The sequence below is a fragment of the Mobula birostris genome, chromosome 8, assembly GCF_030028105.1.
Source record: "Mobula birostris isolate sMobBir1 chromosome 8, sMobBir1.hap1, whole genome shotgun sequence".
NCBI lineage: Eukaryota > Metazoa > Chordata > Chondrichthyes > Myliobatiformes > Myliobatidae > Mobula > Mobula birostris.
The window spans coordinates 160,225,789-160,253,686 of record NC_092377.1 but is presented as its reverse complement, the minus strand read 5'-3'; the positions used below and the strand labels follow the sequence as shown (position 1 = coordinate 160,253,686).

General features: G+C 43.8%; 1 protein-coding gene across 5 annotated transcripts in view; it reads left to right on the top strand.

Moving 5' to 3' along the window:
• The window catches only part of LOC140201875 (tetraspanin-15-like), a 274,040-nt gene extending 246,397 nt beyond the window's left edge, over positions 1–27,643 (top strand). For 4 of the 5 annotated variants that reach the window (XM_072266630.1, XM_072266627.1, XM_072266626.1 and 1 more), the window contains one exon: positions 21,542–27,643. In XM_072266630.1, the coding sequence (XP_072122731.1) occupies positions 21,542–21,781 (240 nt within the window). In that variant the 3' untranslated portion in view covers positions 21,782–27,643. Of the gene's footprint in view, positions 1–3,811; positions 4,383–21,541 lie in introns of those variants that run through there. The other variant, XM_072266629.1, reaches the window with a different exon arrangement.
• The last annotated feature ends 255 nt before the right edge of the window (positions 27,644–27,898 follow it).

The window sequence follows — 27,898 nt, the reverse complement described above, 5'->3', positions numbered from 1 at the left end:
TGATGAAGTTGTACAAGATGTTGGTAAAGCTGAATTTGGAATATTATGTGCAGTTCTGGTCTCCTACCTACAGGGAAGATATCAATAAGTTTGAAAGAAGGCAGAAAAAAATTACAAGGATGTTGCTGGGAGCTGAGGATCTGAGTTATAGGGAAAGGTTGAATAGGTTAGAACATTTTCCTTGGAGCATAGGAGAAAGAGAGGAGATTTGATAAGGGTATACAAAATTATGAGGAGTATGGACAGAATGAATGCAGGCAGGCTGTTTCCACTGTGGCTGGGTGACACTAGAGCTAGAGATCATGGTTGTAGGGGGAAAGGAGAAAGATTTAAAGGGAATCTGAGGGGGACCTCCTGGAGGACCACAACCTTGACATGGTTTGGGGGCTTGCATGCCTCAGTGACTTGGAGAGCTATGTTGGCTGGAGTCAGGGCTTTATGCTTTGGCTCTTGGTATGGTCACATGTGCCAAACAGGTTAAAATATAGATAACACATACAAAATACTAGAGGAACTCAGCAGACCAGGCAGCATCTATGAAAAAGAGTAAACCTACAATGTTTTGGGCCGTGACACTTCATTAGGACTGGATGAAGGAGATGCGAAGTCAGAGTAAGAAGGTGGGGGGAAGAGATGGAAAAGAACAAGGAAGAAGGTGAGAGGTGAAACTGTGAAAGGAGGATGGGTGAAGTAAAGAGCTAGGAAATGAACTGGTGAAAGAGATAAAGGGCTGGAGAAGGAGAATCTGATAGGAGAAGGCAGAAGGCTGTGGAAGAAAGGGAAGAGGGAGAAGCACCAGAGGGAGGTGATGGGGAGGTAAAGAGATACAGTGAGAGAGGGAAATAGGAATGGGAAATAGAGTAGCGGGGAGCAATTACCAGAAGTTCAAGAAATGGATGTTCATGTTATAGGCTACCCAGACGGAATGTAAGGTGTTGCTCTTCCAGCCTGGATGTGGCCTCATCGCGGCATTAGAGGGGGCCATGAACTGACGTTGGAATGGGAATGGGAAGTCGAATTAGAATAGGTGGCCACCGGGAGATCCTGCTTTTTCTGGTGGTTGTTGAAGTGGTCTCCCAGTCTACCTTGGGTTTCATGTAAAGGCCAGATTAAGAGTGGTCCACTGATCCTCCAGGTTCAGGGATTCAGCTGATACTTAATTACCCTGACTGGTAAAACAAAATTGTTACGGAAGCAGCAGTGAAGAATCCTTCTACATCTGAGTACGATGCTATTCCTGAGTCTCCACCCAGGACTTGCATGGCTAACAGTTGTGAAAACCAAGCTACAGACTTGATGAAGGAAGCCCTGAACACTACCAGAGATGGAGGATCTCCATTGCTGCCCTAAACACCATCAGCATAACGGGCAGTAGAGCCTGAGGGAGATCTTGTTCACTGAAAGGATGTTGTGAGAGTGGTGCCAGCAGAAGTGCTAGGTGTGAGTTCAATTGTAAAAATTAAAAGCAGTTTGGATAGTTACATGGAAGAGAATGGAACAGAGGGACATGATCCAGCTGTAGGTAGATGGGACTAGGCAGAAGACCAGGACAACATGAACTGGATGGGCTGAAGGGCCTATTTCTGTGCTATGGTTGTCATGTACAGTTTAACTAGGTCTTCTTATATACAATAACAAACTGCAACAAGTTCAGAGTGGATCAAATTATATGCGCATTTATTACTTGCAAGGGAAGGCCTACCTCTATATGTTAAATCGTTGGAAAGTAGCTTCAATCTTAAGCTCAGAACAAACCATTTTTGGACTTTTACAGAGATCAGTAATTCATCGACTTCATGACTTTGAGTTCGTTCCATCCCATAATGGCATTCCTTCCTTATCTGGACTTGTGCATCTGTTCTTTTAATCAGTTCATTTCTCTTTTGAGGCTTCTCCACCCATGACAACTGTGCCCTTTTTTTCTCTGTTGTCAAGACACTAACTGCCATAATGATACATCCTGATATAAAACCCACCCTGCTTGCAAGCTAAACACTTGAACAAACCAGCAGAGCACTCTGGGATCACACAGGTTCCATTTTGTCACATTTCATTATACAAAGGTTGTGAATTCATAAAGTCTTCAGGGTTACAAATATATTTCCACATAGTTCTATGTGATTCCTCTGGATGAGTAAACATTCTACACTACTTCCAATATATTTTATGTCTTGATGCAATTCCCTTGTGGTTTCTGGCAACAGCAGCCTGTGAAACACTATCACCGAACAAAATAATGAAGTCAGTGAAGGAAGATGAGACTCAATGTCATGCTTTACAAGCTAGTAATATATGATCACATGCGCGATATACAAGGTATACTTAAGCTCAAACTATCTCTGTCAGAAAGTTTGACATCTTGAGTAGCACATTGAATAAAACATTAAAATTACCTGTGGCGAAATGGAGGAAATAGCACACATTTTTTTTTTGAATAAGACTGTGTCGAGAGAGTTCACCATGCTTTTGCAGGCTAAACTGACTTTATTAGTTATTGTGAAAAAGAGATGAAATAAAAGCAACTGAACTAAGGGATGTTAAATAAATGTTATTGAGTGGGTAAATCTCCTTTGAAAAGTGGAACTCAATGCATTGTGTCCAGAAGAATGATGTGTAATTGTTGCTCACAGGTTTTATTACAAAACTTATGTTAAAATTATACCATGATAATGGCTGGGCTTGCTTGGCCGCCAGCTGCAGCTTTTTCTAATTTACACCAAAATCTGTTCTACTGTTCTGCGGCTGGCAAGATTGAGGTCTCCTAATGAGATGTTTACCCTGGGGCTTCGAAGGGCATGTCACGGTGTATCATTGCCTGTAGGGGTGGTGATGATTCAATCAGTGTCTGCAAAAGTGTGGTAGATCAGTGCCCAAGGGAGAATCATTTCAACAATGTGGGGATAGAAGGCAATGGGATTAATACAGAGATATACACTCAGGGGCCACTTTATCAGATACCTCGTGTACAAAATTAATTGGCCACTGAGAGTATGCTTGTGGCCCTCTGCTGCTATAGCCGAACCACTTCAGGGTTTAATGTGTTGTGTATTCAGATGTGTTCTTCTGCACACCACTGTTGTAATGTGTGGTTATTTAAATTACTGTCACCTTCCTGTCAGCTTGAACCAGTCAGACTATTCTCCTCTGACCTCTCTCACTAACAACGTATTTTTCACACAAAACTGCTGCTCAGTGGATGTTTTGTTTGTTCCTCGCACCATTCTTTGTAAACCCTAGAGACTGTTGTGCATGAATATCCCAGGGGATTGGCAGTTTCTGAAAAACTCAAACAACCCCATCTGGCACCAACAATCATTCCACAGTCAAAGTCATATTTCTTCCTCATTCCGATGTTTGGTCTGAACAATAACTGAAACTCTTGACCGTGTCTCCATGCTTTTATGCATTGAGTTGCTGGCACATGATTGGCTAATTAGATATTTGCTTTAATGAGTAGGTATACAGGTGTACCTAATAAAGTGGCCATTGAGTGCACGGAGATGATGGAGAATCACGATTTGAACTGTTTTCTAGGAACACATGTATCCTTTTCTCCCCTGCAATGTGGCAGCTAAATAACTGAAAGAATTTCAGTGGGTAAGAAATTCTTCCAGGCTGAGAAAGCCTTGTAAAGGTGCAAAGGTCTGGAGTAGCTTTGTATGGGAGACAAAAGCAGTGAAATTGTATTTTTCAGTAACATGCCACTTCTGCCATACTGCTAACAACTTAAATCCCACTGAAAATTAACTGTTACATCTGAGGAGTCACTTTATTTCTGATTATGTTAATTATTTATGGTATTATATTTCAGAAGAAAATATTTTTAAAGGGAGCCAACAAGGTTCGAACCCAGGACCACTCGATCCAAAGTCCAGAGTTGATTCCACTACACCACCAGCCGATACCCTGGGTGGTGGGGGCCTAAACGATGGCCTTTCTGAGGACCACTCCTTAAAGATGTGAATTGTGGCTGAGCATATTGATCTTCATGGTACATCCCCAGTGGGTGGTTTACAATTAGTCAACAGCTCATTTGCATTTTGTTCTGAGAGCATAGCTCCTGTCAGTGTTTGCGAATATTAAATTATCATCTCTTTGCTTGTTATTTATCCACCACAGCAAAGAGAACAAAGAATGAATGCTAATGTGTCACCTTGGCAAATATTTCAAACCCTCGACTTCATCAGCTCATTGCACATTAAGGAGGAAGAAATAGCTTGCAATTATGTGGAGCCTTCTGTGACTTTATCTGAATTCTTTGGTAAACATTTGCAGTGTTATTAGAGGCCAAGATCCCACAAAGTTGATGGTGTTTTCTTTCTCCTGCTGTTAATTAGGGACGTAACTAACACATGGTTGGTGGGTGGAGATACATCTCCACCAAAAGAGTTGAAAGGTGCTCCTTCCTTCTGTTAGCCTGCAGGTAACACCTGCTCAGTTCCCCCCTCCCCCCCCCCCCCGATCAGGGTCACATGAAGCCATTTCTTCAGCGGTTTGATCGGAGCACAACTGTGCAGGCGCGTGGACATCAGCCAGTGAGAACAGCGAGAAGAGTTTGAAAGGAGACAGCTTTATAGAGCGGGCAACAGAGTAGAAGGCTTTGGCTCAACGGGGCTTCGGCGATAACGGGTCAAGGTGAAGTAGGTTGCCTGTGTAGAATAGGAACTATGTGTTTGAGGCCGGTATTCTGTGCTCGGTGTCAGATGTGGGAAGTCCAGAAGACTCCCAGCCTCCCGGAAGGCCACATCTGCGCCAGGTGCATCGAGCTGCAGCTCTTTAGGGATCGTGTTAGGGAACTGGAGATGCAGCTCGATGACCTTTGTCTGGTCGGGGAAGGTGAGGAGGTGATAGATAAGAGCTGTAGGCAGGTAGTCACACTGGGGCCTCGGGAGACAGATAAGTGGGTAATAGTCAGGAGAGCGAAGAGCGGGAGTTAGAGGCTAGAGAGCACCCTGTGCCTGTCCCCCTTAACAATAGGTACTCCTGCTTGAGTACTGTTGGAGGGGACGGCCTACCTGGGGGCAGCAACAGTGGCCGTGCCGCTGGCACAGATTCTGGCCCTGTGGCTCAGAAGGGTAGGAACAGGGAGAGGATGGCAGCAGTGACAGGGGACTCTATAGTTAGGGGATCAGACAGATGATTCTGTGGACGAAGGAAAGAAGCACAGATGGTAGTTTGCCTCCCAGGTGCCAGGGTCTGGGGTGTTTCTGATCGCGTCCATGATACCCTGAAGTGGGAAGGAGAACAGCCAGAGGTCGTTGTACATATAGGCAGGAAAAGGGAGGAGGTCCTGAGAGCAGACTACAGGGAGTTAGGAAGGAAGTTGAGAAGCAGGACCACAAAGGTAGTCATCTCAGGATTACTGCCCATGCCATGAGACAGTCAGTATAGGAATAGAGTGAGGTAGAGGACAAATGTGTGGCTGAGGGATTGGAGCAGGGGGCAGGGATACAGATCTCTGGATCATTGGGACCTCGTTTGGGGCAGGAAAGGACGGGTTGCACTTGAATCCCAGGGGGACCAATATCCTGGCGGGGAGGTTTGCTAAGGCTATTGGAGGAAGTTTAAACTAGGATCGCTGGGGGGTTGGGAACCAAACTGAAAAGACGGAGGAAGAGGCAGTTGGCTCACAAATAGAGAAAGCTTGGAGACAGTGCGAGAGGGAGGATAGGCAGGTGATAGAGAAGGGACGAGCTCATAGGCACACTCGCCTTCTTGGCTGTGTCCTTGGGATTTCGAAAAGCAGCCAGTCGCGAGGTGACGGGAGTGGGTCCCACCGCCGCAAAGAACCAAAGTCTGAGAGTAACTGTAGGTCAGGTTCCCCGACAGAAGCCCATCCACCCTGAAAAGGAAAAAGAGAGACATCAAAGGTGGAATTTAAGCTGTTTCCGCAGGTAAGCTTGAAGGAGTTGCTGCTTATCGCCATCGTAGCTCTGCCCCTCAAATTATATTAAAAAATTTTGTACTTAACAAACCCATGCAGGCTGTGCGGTGATGACTCATTCTTACCTAAATGTCTGCTCATTTTCAGCTGCTTCTTTGTTTCTTAAATCTCTACATTAAAAAGGCGAGTTTTGGCTTCCAAGTTTCTCCTTGTTTTCCGAACAAAGCTTCAACATTAGAATTGCTGCAATGTAGATGAACACACATGTACCCCAGGAGAATTATAACCTCTGCAATTTCCACCTTCCTACAAAAAGCTAGGGTGCATCCCATTGGAACCAGGTGACATCCATGTGTTCTCCCATAAGTCCATAAGATATAGGAGCCGAATTCAGCTACTGAATTTGCTTCACCTTTCAATCATGGCAGAATTTTTAACCCCCATTCTCCAGCTTTCTCCCTTAACCCATAATCCTCTTACCAATCAAGGTCCTATCAATCTCTATCTCAAATATACCCAACGACTTTTACCTTGACTGCCAATATTTTCCACTATTTCTTTGTAGCTATTGGTTCCATTTATCCCCATGTACTTTTAATTCTTCTGTGAGCTACCAATTGCTGTCTGTACGCTTCATTGTTCTGACTAGATGCCACCAGAAGACCCACATTTAATTTTCCACCCACCCATCTCTTACCCCAGTTTAGCAGGACCACACCTCTCTTCAGTTGTTAAAATAGACCTTCTCCTGCTAGTTTTAGTTCACCTTCTTCTTGCCCACCTTTGCAAATCGTGCAAGTCTTGCCGTGCCAACACCATAATGATCAATAAATTTCTCGGGATTCCAGCCAGGCACAGGTATCGATTTTAACCGACGTTTCGATGACAAACTCTGCCACCTTCATCAGGTGTGATGCCTAGGCATGTCTAGTCTGGTGGTATTTATACCTCTGTCATCCATCCCTCCTGATTGGTTAGTTCTCATCCAATCAGGTTTCCGCTGGTTTTTAAGAACATATTTGTCATATACACTGGGAAAACACTAGATCCTTTTTCACTATTATGATCACTTCCAAGCTGGCCTCTACCTGGTCACCATTCAGAAGCCTCCTGAGGTGAATTCAGTTGTGTTCAACTGTGCCCATGACCTACTCATTCTTATCAGATTCTCTGCACATACTGGTTAGCACAGTACTTTAGCGTGCCAGCGATCCGGGTTCATCCGGCTGTAAATGTAGCTACAGTATTTACTACATTAGTTATGGATCACCCTTTCTGATCTGGGCTGGTGTGGCTCCGTGGCAACCGCCTTCCTGTGATTGGCTGAGGAAGAGGTTTGCCCTGCCCTTTGAACCTTGGAGGCTCCCCCCTGGAGAAGGAAGCACCCGAATGTGATGCTGTGGGGACTGAGAGCAGACCAGCAACTAATCAGGTTTTCGGTTAAGAACTCAGAGAAATCATTGAGCAATTTTTCACCAGGAGATGTTTGTTGATGATCAACATTCCCTGAAGTCAGTAATTTATAAGAAGCGCAATATTAATTTGACTCTCCAGTCCGTACTCGGCAGTTAAGGAACACTGCAAATATTTAGGAATCGATGAAATGAATTTGGTCTGTGGCAAAAATTGAAGCTAATTAATAAAAATGATGGCCCAAGACTAATGATAACAGCTCTCTCAAATAAATTTGTAATGTGTTTTGAGGAGAACGGAATATTAAGATAATAGAGACTACTGAGTTATTGAGTTTCAGCGTTATACAGCACAGAAACAGGCCCTTCAGCCCATCTCACCCATGATAAGATGTCAATCTGAGTTAGTCCCATTTGGCTGATAGTCCTCGCTGTCTTTCCTATCCATGCACCTGTCCAAGTGCGTTGCAACTTGGACACACAAGACCGGAGGATATAGTAGAATTAGTCTATTTGGCGCATCCCCTCAGCTCTGCCATTTCATCATAGCCGATCCATTGTTCTCTCAGCTCCAATCTCCTGCCTTCTCATACCCCGACAAACCAAGAATCTATCAACTTCTGCCATTAGACATAAGAGCAGACTACGGCCATTCGGCCCATCAAATCTTCTCTGTCATTCCATTATGCTGATTTATTATCACTCTCAACCCCTATTTTCCTGACCTTCGATCTGCCTCTACCACTTCCTCTGATGGTTTGTTCCATACACCCTCCACCCGGTCCCTTTTAAACCTCTTCCCTTTCATCTGTGCCTTCTAATTTTAGACTCCCTTCTCTTAGTCATAGTCATAGTCATACTTTATTGATCCCGGGGGAAATTGGTTTTCGTTACAGTTGCACCATAAATAATTAAATAGTAATAAAACCATAAATAGTTAAATAGTAATATGTAAATTATGCCAGGAAATAAGTCCAGGACCAGCCTATTGGCTCAGGGTGTCTGACCCTCCAAGGAAGGAGTTGTAAAGTTTGATGGCCACAGGCAGGAATGACTTCCTATGACGCTCAGTGTTGCATCTCGGTGGAATGAGTCTCTGGCTGAGTGTGCTCCTGTGAAGCCTCCTGAGGTGAATTCAGTTGTGTTCAATTGTGCCTATGACCTTGTGAGGAAGATTGTGACTATCCGCCATATCTGTGCTTCCTGTGATTTTTGAGGAGTGGGAGTGCAACATGAGCAGTTCCATACCTGAGCCATTAATCACAGGGACTCCTCGGCAGTGCATTGGGGTGGCAAGAGATTTCCCATGCACTCCTAAGGGTAGCACAGCAGCATAAAGGTTAGGACAGTCGCTGTACATCACCAGTGTTCATTGATCAGGGTTCAATTCCCACCACTGCCTGTGAAGAATTTGCGTTTCTCCCTGTAACCATGTGGTTTTCCTCAGAGTGCTCCAGTTTCCTCCCACATAGCAACAGGAATTGCAGGCCAGCATGAAGGTAGATTGAGTCATAGAGCACTACAGCACAGAAACAGGCCCTTCAGCCCATCTAATCCATGCCAAACTGTGCATTCTGTCTATTCCCAGCGACCTGTACCTAGCCCATAGCTCTCCTCTGCTCCTCCCATCAATATACTTATCCAAACCTTTTAAATCCATCACTTCCACTGGCAGCTCATTCCAAACATGCCCCACCTTTTGAGCGAAAGGGTTCCCCCCTCAGGTTCCTCTTTTACCTTTAATCTATGTCCTCTAGTTCTAGTTCCACCCAATGTCATTGGAGAAAGCCTGCTTGCTGTACCAAATCGCACCTCATTCTTTTACAAAGTCCAGATCTGTTAAGCTTCTCCCTGTAACTCAGGTCATCAAGTCCCAGCAACATTATTGTAAATCTTCTCCATACTCTTTCAGCCTTACTTATATCTTTTCTGTAGGCCATCATCATCATTATGTGCCATGTCATATGACATCATCATTATGTGCCATGTTGTATGACGTAGATGATCATGGTCTCATGACCATGATTGTTCTTTGGAAATTTTTCTACAGAAGTGGTTTGCCATTGCCTTCTTCTGGGCAGTGACTTGACAAGATGGGTGGCCCCAGCCATTATCAATATTCAGAGATTGTGTGCCTGGCGTCAGTGGTCGCATAATCAGGACTTGTGATATGCACCACCTGCTCCCATGGCCTCACATGACCCTGATCAGGGGGCTAAGCAGGTGCTACACCTTGCCCAATGGTGACCTGCAGGCTAACAGAGGGATTACATTACATCTCTTTTGGTTGAGATGTACCTCCAGGGGTATAGATAGGATTAATGCAAGCAAGCTTTTTCCACTAAGGTTGAGTGAAACTAGAGCTAAAGGTCATAGGTTAAGAGTGAAAGTTGAAATATTTAAGGAGAAAGGGAGGGGGAACGTTCACTCAGAGGGTGAAACAAGCTGCCAATGGAAGTGGTGGGTGTGGGTTCAATTTTAACATTTATGAGAAATTTGGATAAGTACGTGGACTGAGGGGTGTGGAGGCCTATGATCCAGGTGTGGGTCAATGGGACTAGAGAGCATTTTTGTTCAGAACCAAGTGGATGGGCCAAAGGGCCTGCTTCTCTGCGAATTTAACAAATTGGCTTTAGGCCATCACTCTACACTGCTTCTGTCCTCTCTGATTATGAATGTGCCATTGACCCTGGTTACATTGCAGACATAGTTGTTTCTGCTGAGATAGAACAATCTACAGCTGGTGACAGATGCTTCATTTCTCCATTAATATTAACTCACATACAATTACCTTCAGCCACTCTGTCAAGCTGAATCTCTCTGGTCCAGACATCCCACTCTGCAAAAACTCATTTCAGGGAGGTAGCACCATCAATTTGAGGGAGACTCCCGGAACTTCCAGGAGAGGTGGGATGTCTGCAATAGAGTAGCTCCTTAGCAGCTAGCCAGCTAGTTTAAATAACGTTAGCTATGCTAATGAATGAATGACACCTGTTAAACTCACCTCAACATGTCTTTTACAGTCTTAACCCACCATGGGCAATAGAAAAGTCACTGTTGCAAACAGTGCAGTGAGCAACACTGTCATTATTTTTGACCCCTATTAGGCAGGGGTACACTTTAGTGTAGTCTGGGGTGACGTATATTTTATATTTTCATCCCATGGCACTCGCTCTCACGTTCTCTCTCTCTCTTTCTCTCTCTCGTGGTCGCTCTCTCTAGCGCGCTCTTTCGCTCTCTCTCACGCTGTCTCTCTCTTGCGGTCGCTCTCACGCTCGCTCTCTAGTGTGCGCTCTTGCTCTCTCTCTCACTCACTCTCGTTCTCTCGCGCTCTCTCGCTCACTCTCAAAAAAATTGATTTCCGGGATATTGTATATAATTTGCGGGCATCAGTGAGCCTCTATTAATATGCGGGAGACTCCCAGAACTTCCGGGAGAGGTGAGATGTCTGCTGTTCACCATTTTATCATCCCACTTAAGCTGAATATTAGCCTCTGAACCCACATCACCTTCAGAACAAAGATCACCTGCTTTCCCCTCCTGTTGAGTACCTGTCCCTGTCCCTGCCCCTGCCCCTGCCCCTGCCCCTGCCCCTGCCCCTGCAGAAATCTTGTCACACTCCTGGCCAGACTCTCACTCCCTGCAAACGTGAGCTTACTTGAAACTCTGTTGCTGCACTTGAGTTAGTTTCCACTCGCTTTTACTCACCTCCTCTGCGCTCATCGTGCATACTCAATGCCTCTAAATTAAATCCCTCAACCCCTTTTACCTCATCCTGATCACTCAGACCTCCGTAAGATCATAAGTCATAGGAACAGAATTAGGCTATTTCACCCATTATGTCTGCTCTGCCATTCCACCATAACTGATTTATTATCCCTCTCAACTTCATTCTCCTGCATTCGCCCCATAACTTTTGACGCCTTAACTAATCAAGAACCTATCAACCTCCCAATGACTTGGCCTCCACAGCTATCGATGGCAATGAATTCTACAAATTCACCGCCCTCTGGCTAAAGAAATTCCTCCTGATCTCTGCTCTAAAGGGCATCCTTCTATTCTGAGACTCTGGTCCTGGACTCCCCCACTTTCAGAAACATCTTCTCCACATCCACTTTATCTTTCAGTAGGACCTCCATGTTTCTCTAGATATTGTCTACAATGTACTCCCTATCCTATAGAATCTTTCCGTCATCATGGACTCTGATCCAGTTTTAACCTTGCTGCCTTATATAGTTTGAGACACTATATCACCAAAAATCCCTTTTGTTCTTTTCGTATTCTTTGATATTCTTCTACGTAGATGAACTCAAGCACAAGTTTGAAGACTAGGAAACAAGAGACATAATCCTATTCTGATATGTCTATCCACAGCCTCCTCTACTGTAAAGATGAAGCCACACTCAGGTTGGAGGAACAGCACCTTATATTCTGTTTGGGTAGCCTCCAACCTGATGGCATGAACATTGACTTCTCTAACTTCAGCTAATGCCCCACCTCCCCCTCGTACCCCATCTGTTATTTATTTATATACACACATTTTCTCTCTCTCTCTCTCTCTCTCTCTCTCTCTCTCTCGCTCTCTCCTTTTTCTCCCTCTGTCCCTCTGACTATACCCCTTGCCTGTCCTCTGGGTTTCCCCCCCTCCCCCTTTTCCTTCTCCCTGGGCCTCCTGTCCCATGATCCTCTCATATCCCTTTTGCCAATCACCTGTCCAGCTCTTGGCTCCATCCCTCCCCCTCCTGTCTCCTCCTAACATTTTGGATCTCCCCCTCCCCCTCCAACTTTCAAATCTCTTACTAACTCTTCCTTCAGTTAGTCCTGACGAAGGGTCTCGGCCCGAAACATCAACTGTACCTCTTCCTAGAGATGCTGCCTGGCCTGCTGCGTTCACCAGCAACTTTGATGTGTGTGACATAATGTTAATCCTCTTTATGAAATCAAGACTTCTCCAGCACAGGGAAGGATAATAAAACACTTAAACGAGATGTTCAGATGATGAGTGGCTTTGATAGGACAGATATGTAATAACCATTGCCTCTGGTCAATAGATCAATATGCAGAATCACAGGCAGAATGTGTGAAGGGGATGTGAACAGAAATATTTTTGCTCAAGAGAGCAACTAAAATCCCAGAACTCTAAATCAGTTGGAGGTATTGATTCTATAAATAATTTTCAAGGAATTGTATAAGTATTTGGGAGGAGGGGTGAGGTGAAGGATTTACTGTATTGTCAACCGTAAAGCAATGTGGGATGTGAGAATGATTGTGCTTTCAAAGAGCTGGCGGGGATATGAATGTCCAAGTGGTTTCCTTCATTACTGTAAGTATCCACCATTCTGTAACTTGCCTTCTGTCATCACCTCTGCTGGTCCACGTCAGGAACTACGTTGTCAAAGCATGAAGCTTATGATGTCCTGTGACAATGTATCAGAGGTGGACTGGTGTAATCATTACTGAACATGGACTCACTTAAAACTGTCAGTGGTGAACACAACAGTGTGATTGTGAGCGTTGGTAACTCTGCCCCATTTTTGTTATTGGTTCATTACTGTCACATTAACAGGTACAGTGAAAAGCTTGTCTTGCATACTGTTCCCACAGATCAAATTTTTAAACAGTACATTCAGGTAGAACAAGGTAAAACAATAACAATGCAGAATAAAGTGTAACAGCTACAGAAACTCTCCAACCTGATGGTATGAATAACGATTTCATCGTTCCAGTGAACAACTTCCCCCCCCACCCCCACCCAACACTGTCTCTACTCCCAACTCTGATCTTTCACCTCTTCTCACCTGCCTGTTATTTTCCCTTAGGTCCTCTCCTCCTTCCCTTTCTCTTACAGTCCATTCTCCTGTCCTATCAGATCCTTTCTTCTCCAGCCCTTGACCTTTCCCAGCCACCTGGCTTCACCGATCACCTTCCAGCTAGCCTCCTTCCACCCACCCCCCCCCCACGTGTTTATTCTGCTATTTTCCCCCTTCATTCTCAGTGGTAAAGAAGGGTTTCAGCCTGAAACATCGACTGTTCCTTCTTTTCCATAGATACTGCCTGACCTGCTGAGTTCCTCCAGCAATTTGTGTGTGTTGCTCAGGATTTCCAGCATCTGCAGACTTCCTCATGTTCATTATGGGCTTGCACCTCATTATCTACCGGCACTGCTCTTCATCTGTAACCAGAACACTATATTCTCAAAGTTCAAAGTGAATTTATTATGTGTCACCATATACAACCCTGAGATTCATTTTCTTGCAGGCATACTCAATAAATCTATAGAATAATAACCATAATAGAATCAATGAATGGCCACACCAACTTGGGCATTCAACCAATGTACAAAAGACAGCAAGCCATGCAAATAGAAAAAGGAAATAAATAAATAAACAAACAAACAAACAAGCAAGCAGTAAATATCGAGAACATGAGATAAAGAGTCCTTGAAAGTAAGCCCATTGGTTGTGGGTACCAATTCGGTCAACAGTTTTTCTCTTGTGCTATCTTGATGCACTGATATGAGGATGTGGTCCATACAGATGGCATGCAAAACGAATTTTTCACTGTACCTTGGTACATGTGATGGTAATAATCCTATTTACCAGTTGCTGAACTCTGCACCATGTACAATGAGCAGTGAGGGTCAGAGATTACTGCCAAAAGCTCCAATGTTTCACCATTTGAGGAAAAGTGCGTTGTGCACCAATTGATACTATTAGCTAGATGACAATGGCTGCAGTGGGTGAAGCACACATTATAGTGGCTGGGCAGGTGCTCAGTGATCTACAACTAATCACCAGCCAGAAAGACATACAGTGCCTTCGCTTCTTTCCCAACAAGCAGGATTTCCCAGTGGCTAGCCATTTTAATTCCATTGTCCATCCCCATTCCAACATTTCATGGTCTTCAGTACTACCACTCTCAGAGTGGAGAGCAACACCTTATATTCTGTCTGGGTACCCTCCAACCTGATGGCCTGAACATCGATTTCTCTAACTCCCAGTAATTTCTCCCCCCTCCACCCCTCTCTTTTTCCATTCCCCATTTTGGCTCCCCTCTTACCTCCTCTCTTCTCCTCACCTCCCTAACACCTTCCTCTGGTGCCTCCCTCCTTCCCTTTCTCCCATGGTTCACTCCTCGCTCCTAAGAGATTCCTCCTTTTTCACCTCTTTACCTCCCAACTTCCCAAATTACCCCCCTTTTCACGCCCACACACCTTCCCACTCTCCTAGTTTCACCTCCTAGCTTGTATGCCTTCCCTTCTGCCAACCTTCTTATTCTGATGCTCCCCCCGTCTTCCTTTCCAGTCCTGATGAAGGGTCTTGGCACAAAACGTCACCGCTATTTCTCTCAATAGAAGCTGCCTGACCTGCTTCGTTCCTCCAGCGTTTTATGTGTGTTATAAAGACATGCAGCATGGTGGTGTAGTGGTTAGCACAACAACACTTTACAGTGTGGGTGACCCGGGTTCAATTCCCACCACTGCCTGTAAGGAGTCCGTACATTCTCCACGGGACGGTGCGGGTTGCCTCTGGGTGCTCCGGTTTCCTTCCAAAGTCCAAAGATGTAGTGGGTGGTAGGTTATTTGATCATTATAAATCATTCCGTGATTAGACTTGGACTAAATCGGGGCCTTGCTGGGCGGTGTGGCTCGAAGGCCCAAATGGGTCTATTCCTCACTGTGCAGGTTGTGTATGTCTTTATAACTTGGCAGGTCACGCAGCTTCTGTGGAGAGCCGATGTTTGGACCAAGATCTTTCATCAGGACTGGAAAGGAAGAGGGGAGGGAGTCCGAGTAAGAAGGTGGGGAGAGGGGAAGTAGATAGTTAGATAAGGTGAGGGAATTGCTGCACAGCGTGGCTCGAAGGGCCGGAAAGGCCGATTCTGCGCTGTATCTCAATAAGTAAATACACCCTTCAGCCCGTCAGGTCAGCAGGAATCATCAGGCGCCAATTTACAGAGATCCAATTTTATTTACCTCACAGACCTGTCACTTACCACCTGATTCCACCTCACCACCTACTAACATTCACTCTGAGTGCTAAGTTATATGTGTATTAGGTGTACCACTATGCTTTACACCCTGAGCCAGGGAAACATTGTCTCATTTGATGGTACACATGTATGACAACAAACTTGACTTGACCTAGAAGCTTCTATTAACTATATCTATGGGACAGAATAACATTCTTTTTGGCAGTCAGTACAACCCGAAGATTCCTGCTTTTCCAATGCTTGATTTCAGCTTGATTTAGAATTACAGAATCTATTATCAGTTGTTCTTTACATCCCTTCATATCCTTACAGCAATCCTTTCCGCGCTTCTGTAATATATTGTGGTTATGTGAGTGAGTGGTGATTGGGATGTGGCAGTAAACTGGAGCGTCCAGCCACTGCTTTCCCATTATCACTCTGTTAATCAGTACCGCAGTAAACCATGTGCAAAAGTATCAGATCATCGGTAATGAAGCACAACCCGCTGGCAATGAGAAGATTACCTAAAAGTAAACGAAAGATCAGATGTAATTACAGCAAAATAAATAGAGAAATTCACAGCAGGATGCTGATTTCACAAGGGATAGAAAACTGGTCATGTACTATTACTTGATTTGTTTTCCAAACGATGCGATTATCATCGGGTAGGAGGTACAGAAGGCTTAGGTTCCAAACCACCAGGTTCAAGAACAGTGATTACCCTACATCCATCAGGCGTGGATAAACTTTAATCACCACTCCTAACTGATTCTACAATGTACAGACTCACTTTCAAAGACTCTTTACAATTCATGTTCTCTGTATTATTTGTCTGTGCACAGTGTGCCTCCTTTTTGCACATTGGTTGTTTGTCATCTTCGTCTGTTCATGTCTACTTTTTCAGAAGTATTTTCCTGTGAATGCCTGCAAGAAAATGGTAACATATACTTCATTGTCACTACATGCCTTGTCGTATAACGTGGGTGATCATGGTCCCATGATCATGATTGTTCTTGGCAAATTTTTTCTACAGAAGTGGTTTGCCATTGAGTTCTGGGAGGTGTCTTTACAGGACAGGTGAACCCAGCCATGATCAATACTCTTCAGAGATTGTCTGCCTGACGTCAGTGGTCACGTAACCAGGACTTGCGATATGCACCAACTGCTCGTACGACCATCCACCACCTGCTCCCATGGTTTCACGTGACCCTCATCGGTGGGGAGGCTAAGTAGGTGCTACACCTTGCCCAAGGATGACCTGCAGGCTAGCGGAGGGAAGGAGCACCTTACACCTCCTTTGGCAGAGATGCATCTCCATCCCGCCATCGACCATATACGAGCATTGATAATAAATTTGAGCTTTGAACCTTGATGTAGTTTGAATAAACTGGGCTTCCCATTTCTTTCTCAATTGAAAGTTTTGCACAAGTAATTTTAAATTAATGTTAATTTTCTGTGTTTATGCTTCCTGGATGCATGTCAGGTTGGAAGATAGATTAATGTTCTACTTTGGATGATGGAGTTCCCAGAGCAGGAACCTCACGCCGTAGTCAATGATGTGGCTTGCTGGGTTAGCAAACAGCTCCAACCACATTTGCTGTGAGTCAAGTTCGGCAGAGCGGTTACTGCCCTTAATTGTTACCCTCAAGCTGCTGATCTGATGTTGGGGCTGGAACTGGGAGGGGAAGGCAAACCGCACACAGGCATCCCTGTTGTGGACGTCCCACTGAATGTACGCAGGCAACAGAGACTGTGAGCAGCGAGCAGATGATATAATTTATCGCTTGGCTTGAGGTGAATAAAAAGTAATTCGTGCTGGAGCGGGACTTTGATTACATTCTGCCACGGCGTGCCATTCATATTGAGAACAGTCATGAGCTCAGTCAGATTGTGAGAAACAATGAGTGTTAAGGCATTGCAAGCAGATCTTGTGTGTTAATTCAGCACTGAAATAAAGCAAATGGAAGTTATTTCTCTCACCAAAATTACCACAGATTTTATTCCACTGTCAGCAAGGGCTACCATCAATCAAAGGGATAATTTGCATGTGGAGTCTTGACTTTATTAATACACCTGTACACCAGCTAGTTAATTCATTATCTAATCAGTCAGTCACTTGGCAGCAAATCCATGCATAAAAGCATGTGGATATGGTCAAGAGGTTCTGTGGTTGTTCATGCCATACATCAGAAGGGGGGGGGGAAGAAATGTGTCTTAAGTGACTTTGAGCATGTTGGTGCCAGATGGGGTGGTTTGAGTATCTCAGAAACTACCAGTCTCCTGGGATTTCCACACACAGCAGTCACTAGAGTTTACAGAGAACGGTGTGACAAACAGAAAGTATCCAGTGAGCGGCTGTTCTGTGGGTGACAATACCTCGTTAATGAGAGAGGTCGGGGGAGAATGGCCAGACTCGTTCAAGCTGACAGGAAGGCAACAGTAACTCAAATAACCACGCGTTACAACAGTGGTGTGCAGAAGAGCACCCCTGAATGCACAACACATTGAACCTTGAAGTGGATGGGCTACAGCAGCTGAAGATCACAAACATAGACTCAGCGGCCACTTTATTAAGTACGTGTGCTACCTACTAACGTGGCCACTGTGTGTATAAATTCAAGGTTTTTTTTAAAACTGAGATACAGCGCGGAATAGGCCCTTCTCTCCTTTCAAGCCCCACTGCCCAGCAACTCCCGATTTAACCCTTGCCTAATAATGATATAATTTTCATTAGCCAATTAGCCCACCAATCGGTACATCTTGGGAATGTGTGAGAAAACCGGAACACCCAGAGGAAAGCCACGCAGTCATGGGAAGAACATACAAATTCTTTATATCAAATTTGCATTTGGTATGTTGACAGTCCAGAACACGGTGCAGGTGTTAGCGGTTTTGGAACACGTGAGAGTTGAAAAGTTCCAGACAAGATCAATCCAGGTTCTGATTCCTTTTATTTATCACATATACATCAAAACAATGGGGAAATGTGTCATTTGCGTTAACAAACAACACGATTCAACAATGTGGTAGGGAAAGCCCGCCAAGTGTCACCACACACCAACAAAGCATAGGTTTCCATGAGAGTCAAGAGAGGAGATTGCAGGGTTCTTGATGGGGACTTCTACATTTTTTGTTAATCCACAGGTGAGGTAACAGAAGAGGTGTACTAAAGTTATTCTTTCATTTAAGAAGGACTGCACGCATAGGCGCTCCCTCCCAGCCTCTATCCCTGCAAGCTGCAGAAGTGCTGTACCTACTCATTCGCCCCTTCCCTCACCTCCACTCACTGCCCTAAACAGGTTTACAGCTGAGGCAGTTCTACACCTGTCAAACTGCTGGGGTCGCCTGTTGTGTCCGGTGCTCCCGGTGCGGCCTCCTCCGCATTGGTGAGACGCGTCGTAAATTGGCGGGCTGCTTCCTTGAGCATCTCCACTCCATCCGCCAAAAGCGGAACCTCCCGGCAGCCAATCGTCTTAATTCCAATTCCCAGTCTTATTCCGACATGCCAGCCCATGGCTTCCTTTTGTGCCACGATGACTGGAGGAGGAACACCTTATATTCTGTGTGGATTACCTCCAACCTGATGGCATGAATATCAATTTCTCCTTCCAGTTAAAAAAAAATCCCCTCTTCTCCCCTCTTCTTCTATTCCCCACTCTGGTCTTGCCTTGTCTCATCTGCCCATCACCTGCCCCCTGGGTCCCCTCCTTCCCTTTCTCCTATGGTCCACTCTCCCCTCCTATCAGATCGCTTCCTCTCTAGCCCTTTACCTTTCTACTCTTCCTGGCTTCACCTTTTTCTTTCTAGCTATCCTCCTACCCCCCCCCCCCCACCTTTTAATTCTGGCATCTTTCCCCTTCCTTTCCAGTCCTGAAAAAGGGTCTTGGCCTGAAACGTCGACTGTTTATTCATTTCCATAGATGCTGCGTGGCTACTGAGTTCCTACAGCATTTTGTGTCTGTTGCTTTGGATTTCCAGGTTCTGCAGAATTTCTCATGTTTATGCATAAATGGAGTTTAAGGAGAGAATCAGGAATTTTGTAGAGAATCTGAGGGGAGGTTTTGTGTATATTTCTGTACCATGTGAATCAATAAGTAGATAAAATCACCTGTATCAAGAGAAAACCTGCAGGAAAAGATGAAAAATACCCACAGGAGATTGCTTGTTCTATAAATTAAGGATACATTTGCTGCAAGATATTTAGACAGATGCATAAACAGGCAAGGAATAGAGGGAGTGCACTTGCAAATTTCTGCAGATGTACCGAGGAGAACATTTAACTGGCAGCATCAACGTCCGACATGAAGGTGGTGGGGAGCTCTATGGCACAGGATCGAAATGAGCTGCAGGGAGCTGTAAACATAATCAGCTCTACTATGGGCACTAGCCTCCAGAATATCTATGACATCTTCAAGGAGTGACGCTTCAAAAAGGCAGCATCATCATTAAGGACCCCCATCAGCCAGGACCTGCCCTCTTCTCATTGCTACCATCAGGAAGGAGGTACACACGCAATGATACAGGAACAGCTTTCTCCCCTCTGCAATCAGTTTCTGAATGGACATTGAACCCATGAACACTACCTCACTGCTTCTTATTTCTGTTTTTGCACTACTCACTTAATTTAACAATATACACACACATATGTTTACCGTAGTTCACATTTTCTCCTGTTATTATGTATTGCATTGTACTGCTGTCGCAAAGACAACAAATTGCACAACGTATGCCAGTGATATTAAACCTGGTTCTGATTCTAAATGAGACGTTGTGAGAGCAGATGAGATTAGCTACATTGTTCAGTACAGACGTGATGGGCTGAAGGGCCTTTCCCTGTGTTGTACTGTTCTAGCTTCTATGTTTTAAGTGTGGGGTGGGGAACCTTTTGGTGAGCATGTGTCCGAATGGTGATCATCTTCTAAAAAAATTTTGTCTTGCATGCCATGGTGATTTTGAACAGAGATTATCATTGATTAATGAAGTAACAATAATTATGGATATTTTTATGAAAACAGGTGAGTTCTGTTACTTATTTACGTGTATTCATTGTTTTACGATTAATAAAAGTATAACAGAGGCAGATTGAAATAAATGAAGCATTTTTAAAAATCTTGTTCAAAAGTTAATAATATTAATCTTTTAAAAAGAAAATTGAAAAATAACCTCATTTCTAAACAGTATTGTTATTGAATCTCATATAATGTAAGAAATTTGAACATGGAATTATAAACTTTGGTGAAGGAAAGGTAAATAAACACACTGTACTCTCCGTGGGACCTTTGTTGCTGCAGCAACGATGACAAATATTTTATACCAGCTTGTATTTGTTATTAGATTAGATTGGATTCAACTTTATTGTCATTGTGCCGAGTACAGATACAAAGTGTTGTGAGCTATGCACATAGCCCCAGCTTCATCAGTAAGCCTACTCCTGTATTTAGCCATCACGTGTTCCTGCAACCATCCAGCTGGTGCCAAGACGTCTCCTGTGCAAATACCACACCATTCTTGGGTCGGAAACATTCACTTGCTGTTTCATTTGACTGTAAAGATAATCAATGAGTCTCTTTTTTTAACTGTGGCGCGGCTTAAAGAATCGAGGGGAGGCGATGCATGCTGCATGCCAACAGAATTTTTTACCCGTGCGTTCTTGGGGAGCGCAAAAAATTTCCATTGGCATGTGACATGCATAGGACATAGAACAGTTCAGCACAATACAGGCCACTCGGCCCACTAGGGTTGTGCCAACCCTTTAACCTACTCCAAGATCAATCTAATCTTTCCCTGCCGCATAGCCCAACATTTTTCTTTCATCCATGTGCCTACCCTGAAAGGGGAATAAAAGGATGTTGTTACAGGCAAGTCCATTAAAAGCAGGACAATCGACAGGGCCAAAGGCAGAGGACAAAGATCACTTTCCTGAAACCTAACATGTGCTGAAAGTTCCTTTCACCAGCCTTGGACAGAATTTGATAAGTGAAGTTATTGCATAGAACATTTACAGCACAGTGTAGGCCTTTCGGCCCACAATGTTGTGCTGACCTTTTAACCTACTCTAAGATCAACCTAACTTTACCTTCCTATATAGTCCTCCATATTTCTATCATCCATGTACTTATCTAAGAGTTTCTTAAATGTATCTAATGCATCTGCCTCTACCATCACCCCTGGCAGCGCCTTCCATGTGCTCACCACTGTCTGTGTAAAAAAAACCTGCCTATAACCTAGTTTCTGCACACCTGTTTTAAGTAAATTGTCCTTTTGTTTCTTGCAGATGCTTGGAATTTTTCTCAGTTGCCTGTACCTGATAAAACTATCGCAATACAAGGATGAAGTTGATGGGTTCAGAGTGCGCATTCCGTTTGAGCAGTTGGATCTCAGCGGGGCTGGCTGGTGCCTGTGCCTGCCCAAAGCGGAAGGTTACCAGGCAATGGAGGAACCCGTAGACCCCTACTCAATGAATCTTCTTCAAGACACACAGGTGATGGATACCAAAGAGGAAGAGCTGAACTGAGGTTGGATTCCCGGACCCAGCAACTGTTGAAATTAGTGACTGGCTTGTGATAGTTCTGTCTGTGTCTGAGAGAAAGTTCCATGCTCTCACTTGTACTAATACCCATGGTGTTATCAAAGGAAAAAGTCAGGAGTGTGATCAGGTTTGTTACAAAACAGTGTAGGTGCCAACCAAACCCCCACTGGGTTCTCTGCACAAAAGAATCCAATTACATGGAAAATTAAAATATTGAAAGATATAAAGCACATTTATTATCAAAATATGTATTCCAAATACAACTCTTAGGATTTGCCCTTCCACAGGCAGCCACAAAACGAAGAAACACCATGACCAACGTTCAAGAAGGCATCAAACACCCGACGTGTGATCAAAGAACAAATTGTGCAAATGGCAAAAACTGAAAAAACAGAACACAGAATATCAGACCAGGAGTCCAGTAGTACACGGTTTAGATCAGTTCAGTGTCACACCGCTAGCCGACTGCAAACCGCAGGGTAAAGTTTTCTTCGCTGAAGCACCCCAGACTTCATTGATTGCACTGATCAAACCGCTCAAAAGCAGCAAAAAATAAAGTGACCAGATTCCAGGAACACATGCAACATGGACCCCAAAGTCCCAAAAAACAAGTCCACAGCCTCTCCAATCAGTCCTTGCAACATGGATCCCATGACTCCTGTACTGTCCCCGAACAGCAGCTAGCGAGAGGGAGAGGAAGACCGGTCAAACTCGGGCAGACGTCACCAACCACCCGCCCGTCCTCTGCTCTCACCCTTGTCAACTTCAGTCTTGCTCAGTGCCTCAATTGGAGAGGAGCAATGGAGTCAGTCATGGGCTTGCACCCTCAACGCCTCAATTTCATATAAAACTCATATCCAAAAGGGCATTGGTAAGTTCGGCAGCTGAACCTGCTGGTGTAATAGGCTGCAGGCACAGACAGACAATGTTGCAGCTTCTCAATCAGAAAGGAAGATTTGTTTTATTTGTCTCACGTGCATCAAAATCAAATCAGCAAGGATTGTGCTGGGCAACTCGCCAAATGTCCCCATGCTTCCAGTGCCAAAATAGCATGTCCACAACTCACTAACCCTAATCACAACACCTTTTGGAATGTGGGAGGAAACCAGAGGACCTTTAGGAAACCCACGTGTTCCTGGGGAGAATGGACTAACCCCAGACAGGCAGTGGCAGGATTTGGACCCTGATCATTTGGTGATTTCTGGCTCTGTAAAGCAATGCTGCCATGTAGCCTTGGATGGGCCACTGGGGGAGCTGTTGAGCAACAGTCACCTCTCCTGTTCTGAGGCAGAGGAAACATCTCCCAGTCCATTAACTTGTCCATTTTCCCCCCACAAGTCCCCTGCATGCATAGAACAGCCAAATCCTACGAGTGCCATATGGTTCTGTGTTCATTACTGATTAACCGGTACATGCTCAATAATAATACAAAGTGATTTTACCTTCTTATCCACATGAAGTATTTCCGGGATGCAGATGGGGAAATGGTCTGGCAAGACAAACACCACCAGTAGTTTTGTTCTGTTTCATCATGCCAACGAAGTACAGAAACTGCAGTGTATTCACAGCACTTCCACACAACTTTGTCAGGTTTAATCTTCCGTCTTTTAACAGACACTTCACTGATTTTCAGTGTTGGCAGTGATTCAGCTGGAAATCTAACAATACCAAGATCTGAATTTCTCCCAAGGTAGGGAAAAAAATGCAGAGTCAAAAATCATACTGGGATCTAGCAATCTAAAAAGATGAACTTTTACTTGTCACCTGTACTTCAAAACATACAGTGAAATGCGTTGCTTTGCATCAACGACCAACTCAGTCCAAGAACTGTGCCTGCAAGTGTCAGTGCGCGTCCGACACTAACAGAGCACGCACACAACTCACTAACCCTAACTGTACATCTTTGGAATGTGGGAGGAAACTGGAGCACCTGGAAGAAACCCTCATGGTCATGGTGGAATGTACAGACCACTTACAAAGTGTTGGGAATCAAATCCCTATCGGTGATCACTGCTGCTGCTGCAATTGTTGCAAAAGGCATGTCATTGCTGCACCACCAATCCCAGGGAGTATCGTTCTGTGATTTCTGATTCCTCTCAAGTTTACAGATAGTGTGCAAGACTAGTTTTTCCCCTGGAATAATTAATTAATTATTGCTTGCTACAAGCTTTCACCACTTACCCTGCTGCGTGTCTGTTCATAGAGTCATATAACATTACAGCACAGAAACAGGCCCTTCGGCCCATCTTTTGGGCCAAACTATTAATTTGCCTAGTTCCATCAGCCTGCACCCAAACCGTAGCCCCTCATTCCCCTCCCATCCATGTACTTATTCAACATTTAACCAAAATTTGGATTCGAACCCACACCCACCACTTCTGCTGGCGGCTTGTTCCATACTCTCACCGCCCGCTGAGTGAAGAATTTCCCCATGTTCCCCTTAAACATTTCCCCTTTCACTCTCAACTCATGACCCCTAGTTCTAGGCTCACCCAAGCTCAGCTGAAAAAGCCTATTACTATATCTATCTATATCTACCCTTTCAATACCCTCATCATTTTGTATATCTAAATCAAATCTCCTCTCACTCTCCTAAATTCTAGGGAATGAAGTTCTAACCTATTCGGCCTTTCTGATAACTCGGGTCTTTATGTCCGGAGTTTGCTGATTCCCACACTGATTTATTCCGTTTTTCACTGCATCAAACACCATCCCGACCTTTCTGTTAAACTAGGATAATTATTACAATATCTACACTGTTGCTGACCGCAGGGGTTGTCAGAGACATAGCGACCTGTTTGATGAGGAGCAGTGGGATACAGCAGTCAATTGGGGAGTCGCATTGTCTCAGCTGTGAGGATCAACATCAGTAAGAAGAGAAAGTGTGTGGAAAAAGTATTAAACACTCACTGTATTCGTTGTAATACCACGTCTCCAAAGAGAACTCAGTCTCCATTGCTGAAAAGCAAAAGCAGAACACGGCAGATGCAGAAAAAGGAAGATAAAGACAAAAAAAAAATAGTGGGAATACTCAACATGCCTAGTAGTGCCTATGGGGTGAGAAACAGAGTTAACATATCAGGTGAATGATTCAGAGTGTGAAGTTTCAGCTCTGTTTCTATCTCCACATTCACTGCCTGTCCTGTTGGATATTTGCTACCTTTGCTGTTGACTTCAAAAAGGGTGTGGATAGGCTTTGATCCCAATACTGTCACTTCAAAGTTCAAAGTAAATTTGTTATCAAGTTACATATATGCTATTCTGAGATTCATTTTCTTGCAGGCATTCACAGTAGAACAAAGAAATACAGTAAGGGTCAAGGAAAAACTACACACAAAGACCGACAAAGCAACCGATGTGCAAAAAGAAGACAAACTATGCAAATACAGAAATAACCAAATAATAAATAAATACTGAGACCATGAGTAGTAGAGCCCTTGACAGTCAGTCTAGAGGTTGGGGAATCAGTTCAATGTTGAGGTGAGTGAAGTTATCCACACTGCTTCAGGAGCCTGATGGTTAAAGGGTAATTGCTGTTTCTGAACCTGGTGGTGTGGAACCTAAGGTTCCTGTATTTTCTTCCTGATGGCAGCAGTGAGAAGAGAGCACGGACTGGATGGTGGGGATCCTTGATGATGGATAACGCATGGAGATGATTTGGAATCCAGCTCTTACTGAGCAGTCCTCTCAGCTTCTCTTTCCTATCTGCAAAGGTCTTGTGTTGACATTGGGTCACAGTGGACAACCGACGCTGCCGTTCAGAATGTCAGACCTGTCAGAGGTGCTAGTGCAGCAGAGAATTGTGATATTTGGGAAAGGTAATCAAAGGATTTCCACATAAATTGGTGCTAGCTGAAGAGGAACCAAATTCACTCAAAAGATAAAACAAAAAAAATTGGATAACTATTCATTACCATAGATCGAGTCATAGAGCAATACAACACAAACAGGTCATTTGGCCCATCTAATATGCGCTGAACTGTTTACTCTGCCTAGTTCCATTGACACACACCTGGACCATACCCCTCTTATCAAAATTTCTCTCTCGTGTTGAAATTGAACCTGCATCCACCACTTCTGCTGACAAATCATTCCACACACTCACCACCCACTGAGTGAGGAAGCTCCCTTCAGCTCCCTCACAAATATTTTACCTTTTTGCCCATAAACTATGACTCTAGCTGTATACTCACCGACCTCAATGGAAAAAGCCTCCTCGCATTTACCCTATCTATACCTTTCATAATTTTGTATACCTCTCTCAAATCTTGCCTCATTCTCCTACGCACCAGGGAAATAAATATTTTAGGAATTAGAAGCAAATAATGCACTTTGATCCCACCAAACTGCATTCACATAAAAACATATTTTGGAATGCAGTCTTCCTGACAAATCCAGTGATTATCCCCTATGCCTGCTTGCACTGGATATGCATTGTTTGGCTGGTCAGTTTTTGGGTCTGGAGTGGATATGGGCAGAATGGATTTTGAACAATATGATCCGATATTGATATCAGCTTTTCACTTCCAGAAATCTGTACTTCCTCATTCCATAGTGGGATTTTACTAATTATCAGCACTGAACCTTCAGTTACTCTTTCGGTAACACACACAATCCCACGAACATTAATTTTAAAAGTTTGTATGAATATAATGTTTGGCATTTGATTAATAAATGTCTTCCCTACTAAAAGCTTTACAGTCACTCTTAGGCAAATGAAATAAGTCCTGAATGATGTAAACCTTTGGCTGGTTGACTTTTTCAGCTCTACTCAGGGAAGACAAAGGCATACAGAACATTCTTAGGAGGCTGTTTCAGTAGTGTATTTTATCAACAACTCTTACTGCCTGTTACATCACTGGTGTTTAGGGCAGCAGTGAAAGTCATCCATCTCTAGCAGTGTTCAGGGCCTCCTCCAACATGTCAGTAGCTTCCTCTTGGCTTTTGTTACTGTCAGTCATGCAAGTCCGGGGTGGAGACTCAGGAATACTGTCACACTCAGGTTTAGAAGGATTCTTCATTGCTGTTTCTGTAACAATTTAGTTTTACCAGTCAGGGTTGTTAGCCCTGAACTTGGAGGACCGGTGGACCATTCTTAGTCTGGTCTCTACCCTTTGACCTGTTTGGCATGGGTGACCCTACCAAGAGTCAAAGCATAGAGCCCTGAATCAGCCTGCATAGCTGTCCGGGTCATTGATGCACAAGGACTGCCAAACCACAACAAGGTTGTGATCCTCTTAATTGTTATGCAACTGAACACTTGATATTCAATAAAAGTTAATTTCTTGTTTCTCAAAATTCCTATGAGATACAAGTAGTCTGAAATTATATTTGTGTTCTGCTTCAAGCAATCTATCATTAAAAAATCCTGAGGAAGCAACATTTTCGAAAAATGTTTTGTCCGGTGTAATTGACAGGGGATTAATTATGAGATTTAGCCGTGAGTTCTTTTTAAAGTTTAATGCTCAAAAAAAGTGCAATGACCTTATCTCTTGAACTTTCCAATATTCCTTTGATAAACAAGAAACAATGATTTGATTTTTTTTGTTTATTGTGATATACGGTACTGTATAATTGTCCATACACTGCTGGTATTAAGTCTTTAATTATGTTTGGTTGAAAAGTCAGAGGGATTCATTGTATTTATGAAAAGTTTTTGAACCAACATGAAATTCTAACCTCTTTTCTATGAGTAACAATTAACCAGATTTCAGGAAGTCATCAAAATCTGATTAGAGAAAAATGCACGTTGGACAAATATTGTGAAATAATTTTGTATTGAAAAATACGTTTTTAAAAACTTTGGAATCAGGTTCTTTCTTATTTAAAATAAAAATTATAATATGCTGTTGCTAATCAAGTTTTTCAATGTGTTATTCTTTCAGTTTGACACAGATCAGATTGGATACGTCAGCCTGGGCTTTTGAAATTATGGATTTCTTTTATAAATTGAACTGTATTGATTATTCTGGGAAAGAGGAACAATCACTTATCTTGATAATTTATAGAGGTGTCAATACGATCTGGAAGATTGTTAAACAGATTGAAGAAGGGAATGATGATGTCCTGACTTGAAATGACTCCTGCACATTCTGTAATTGA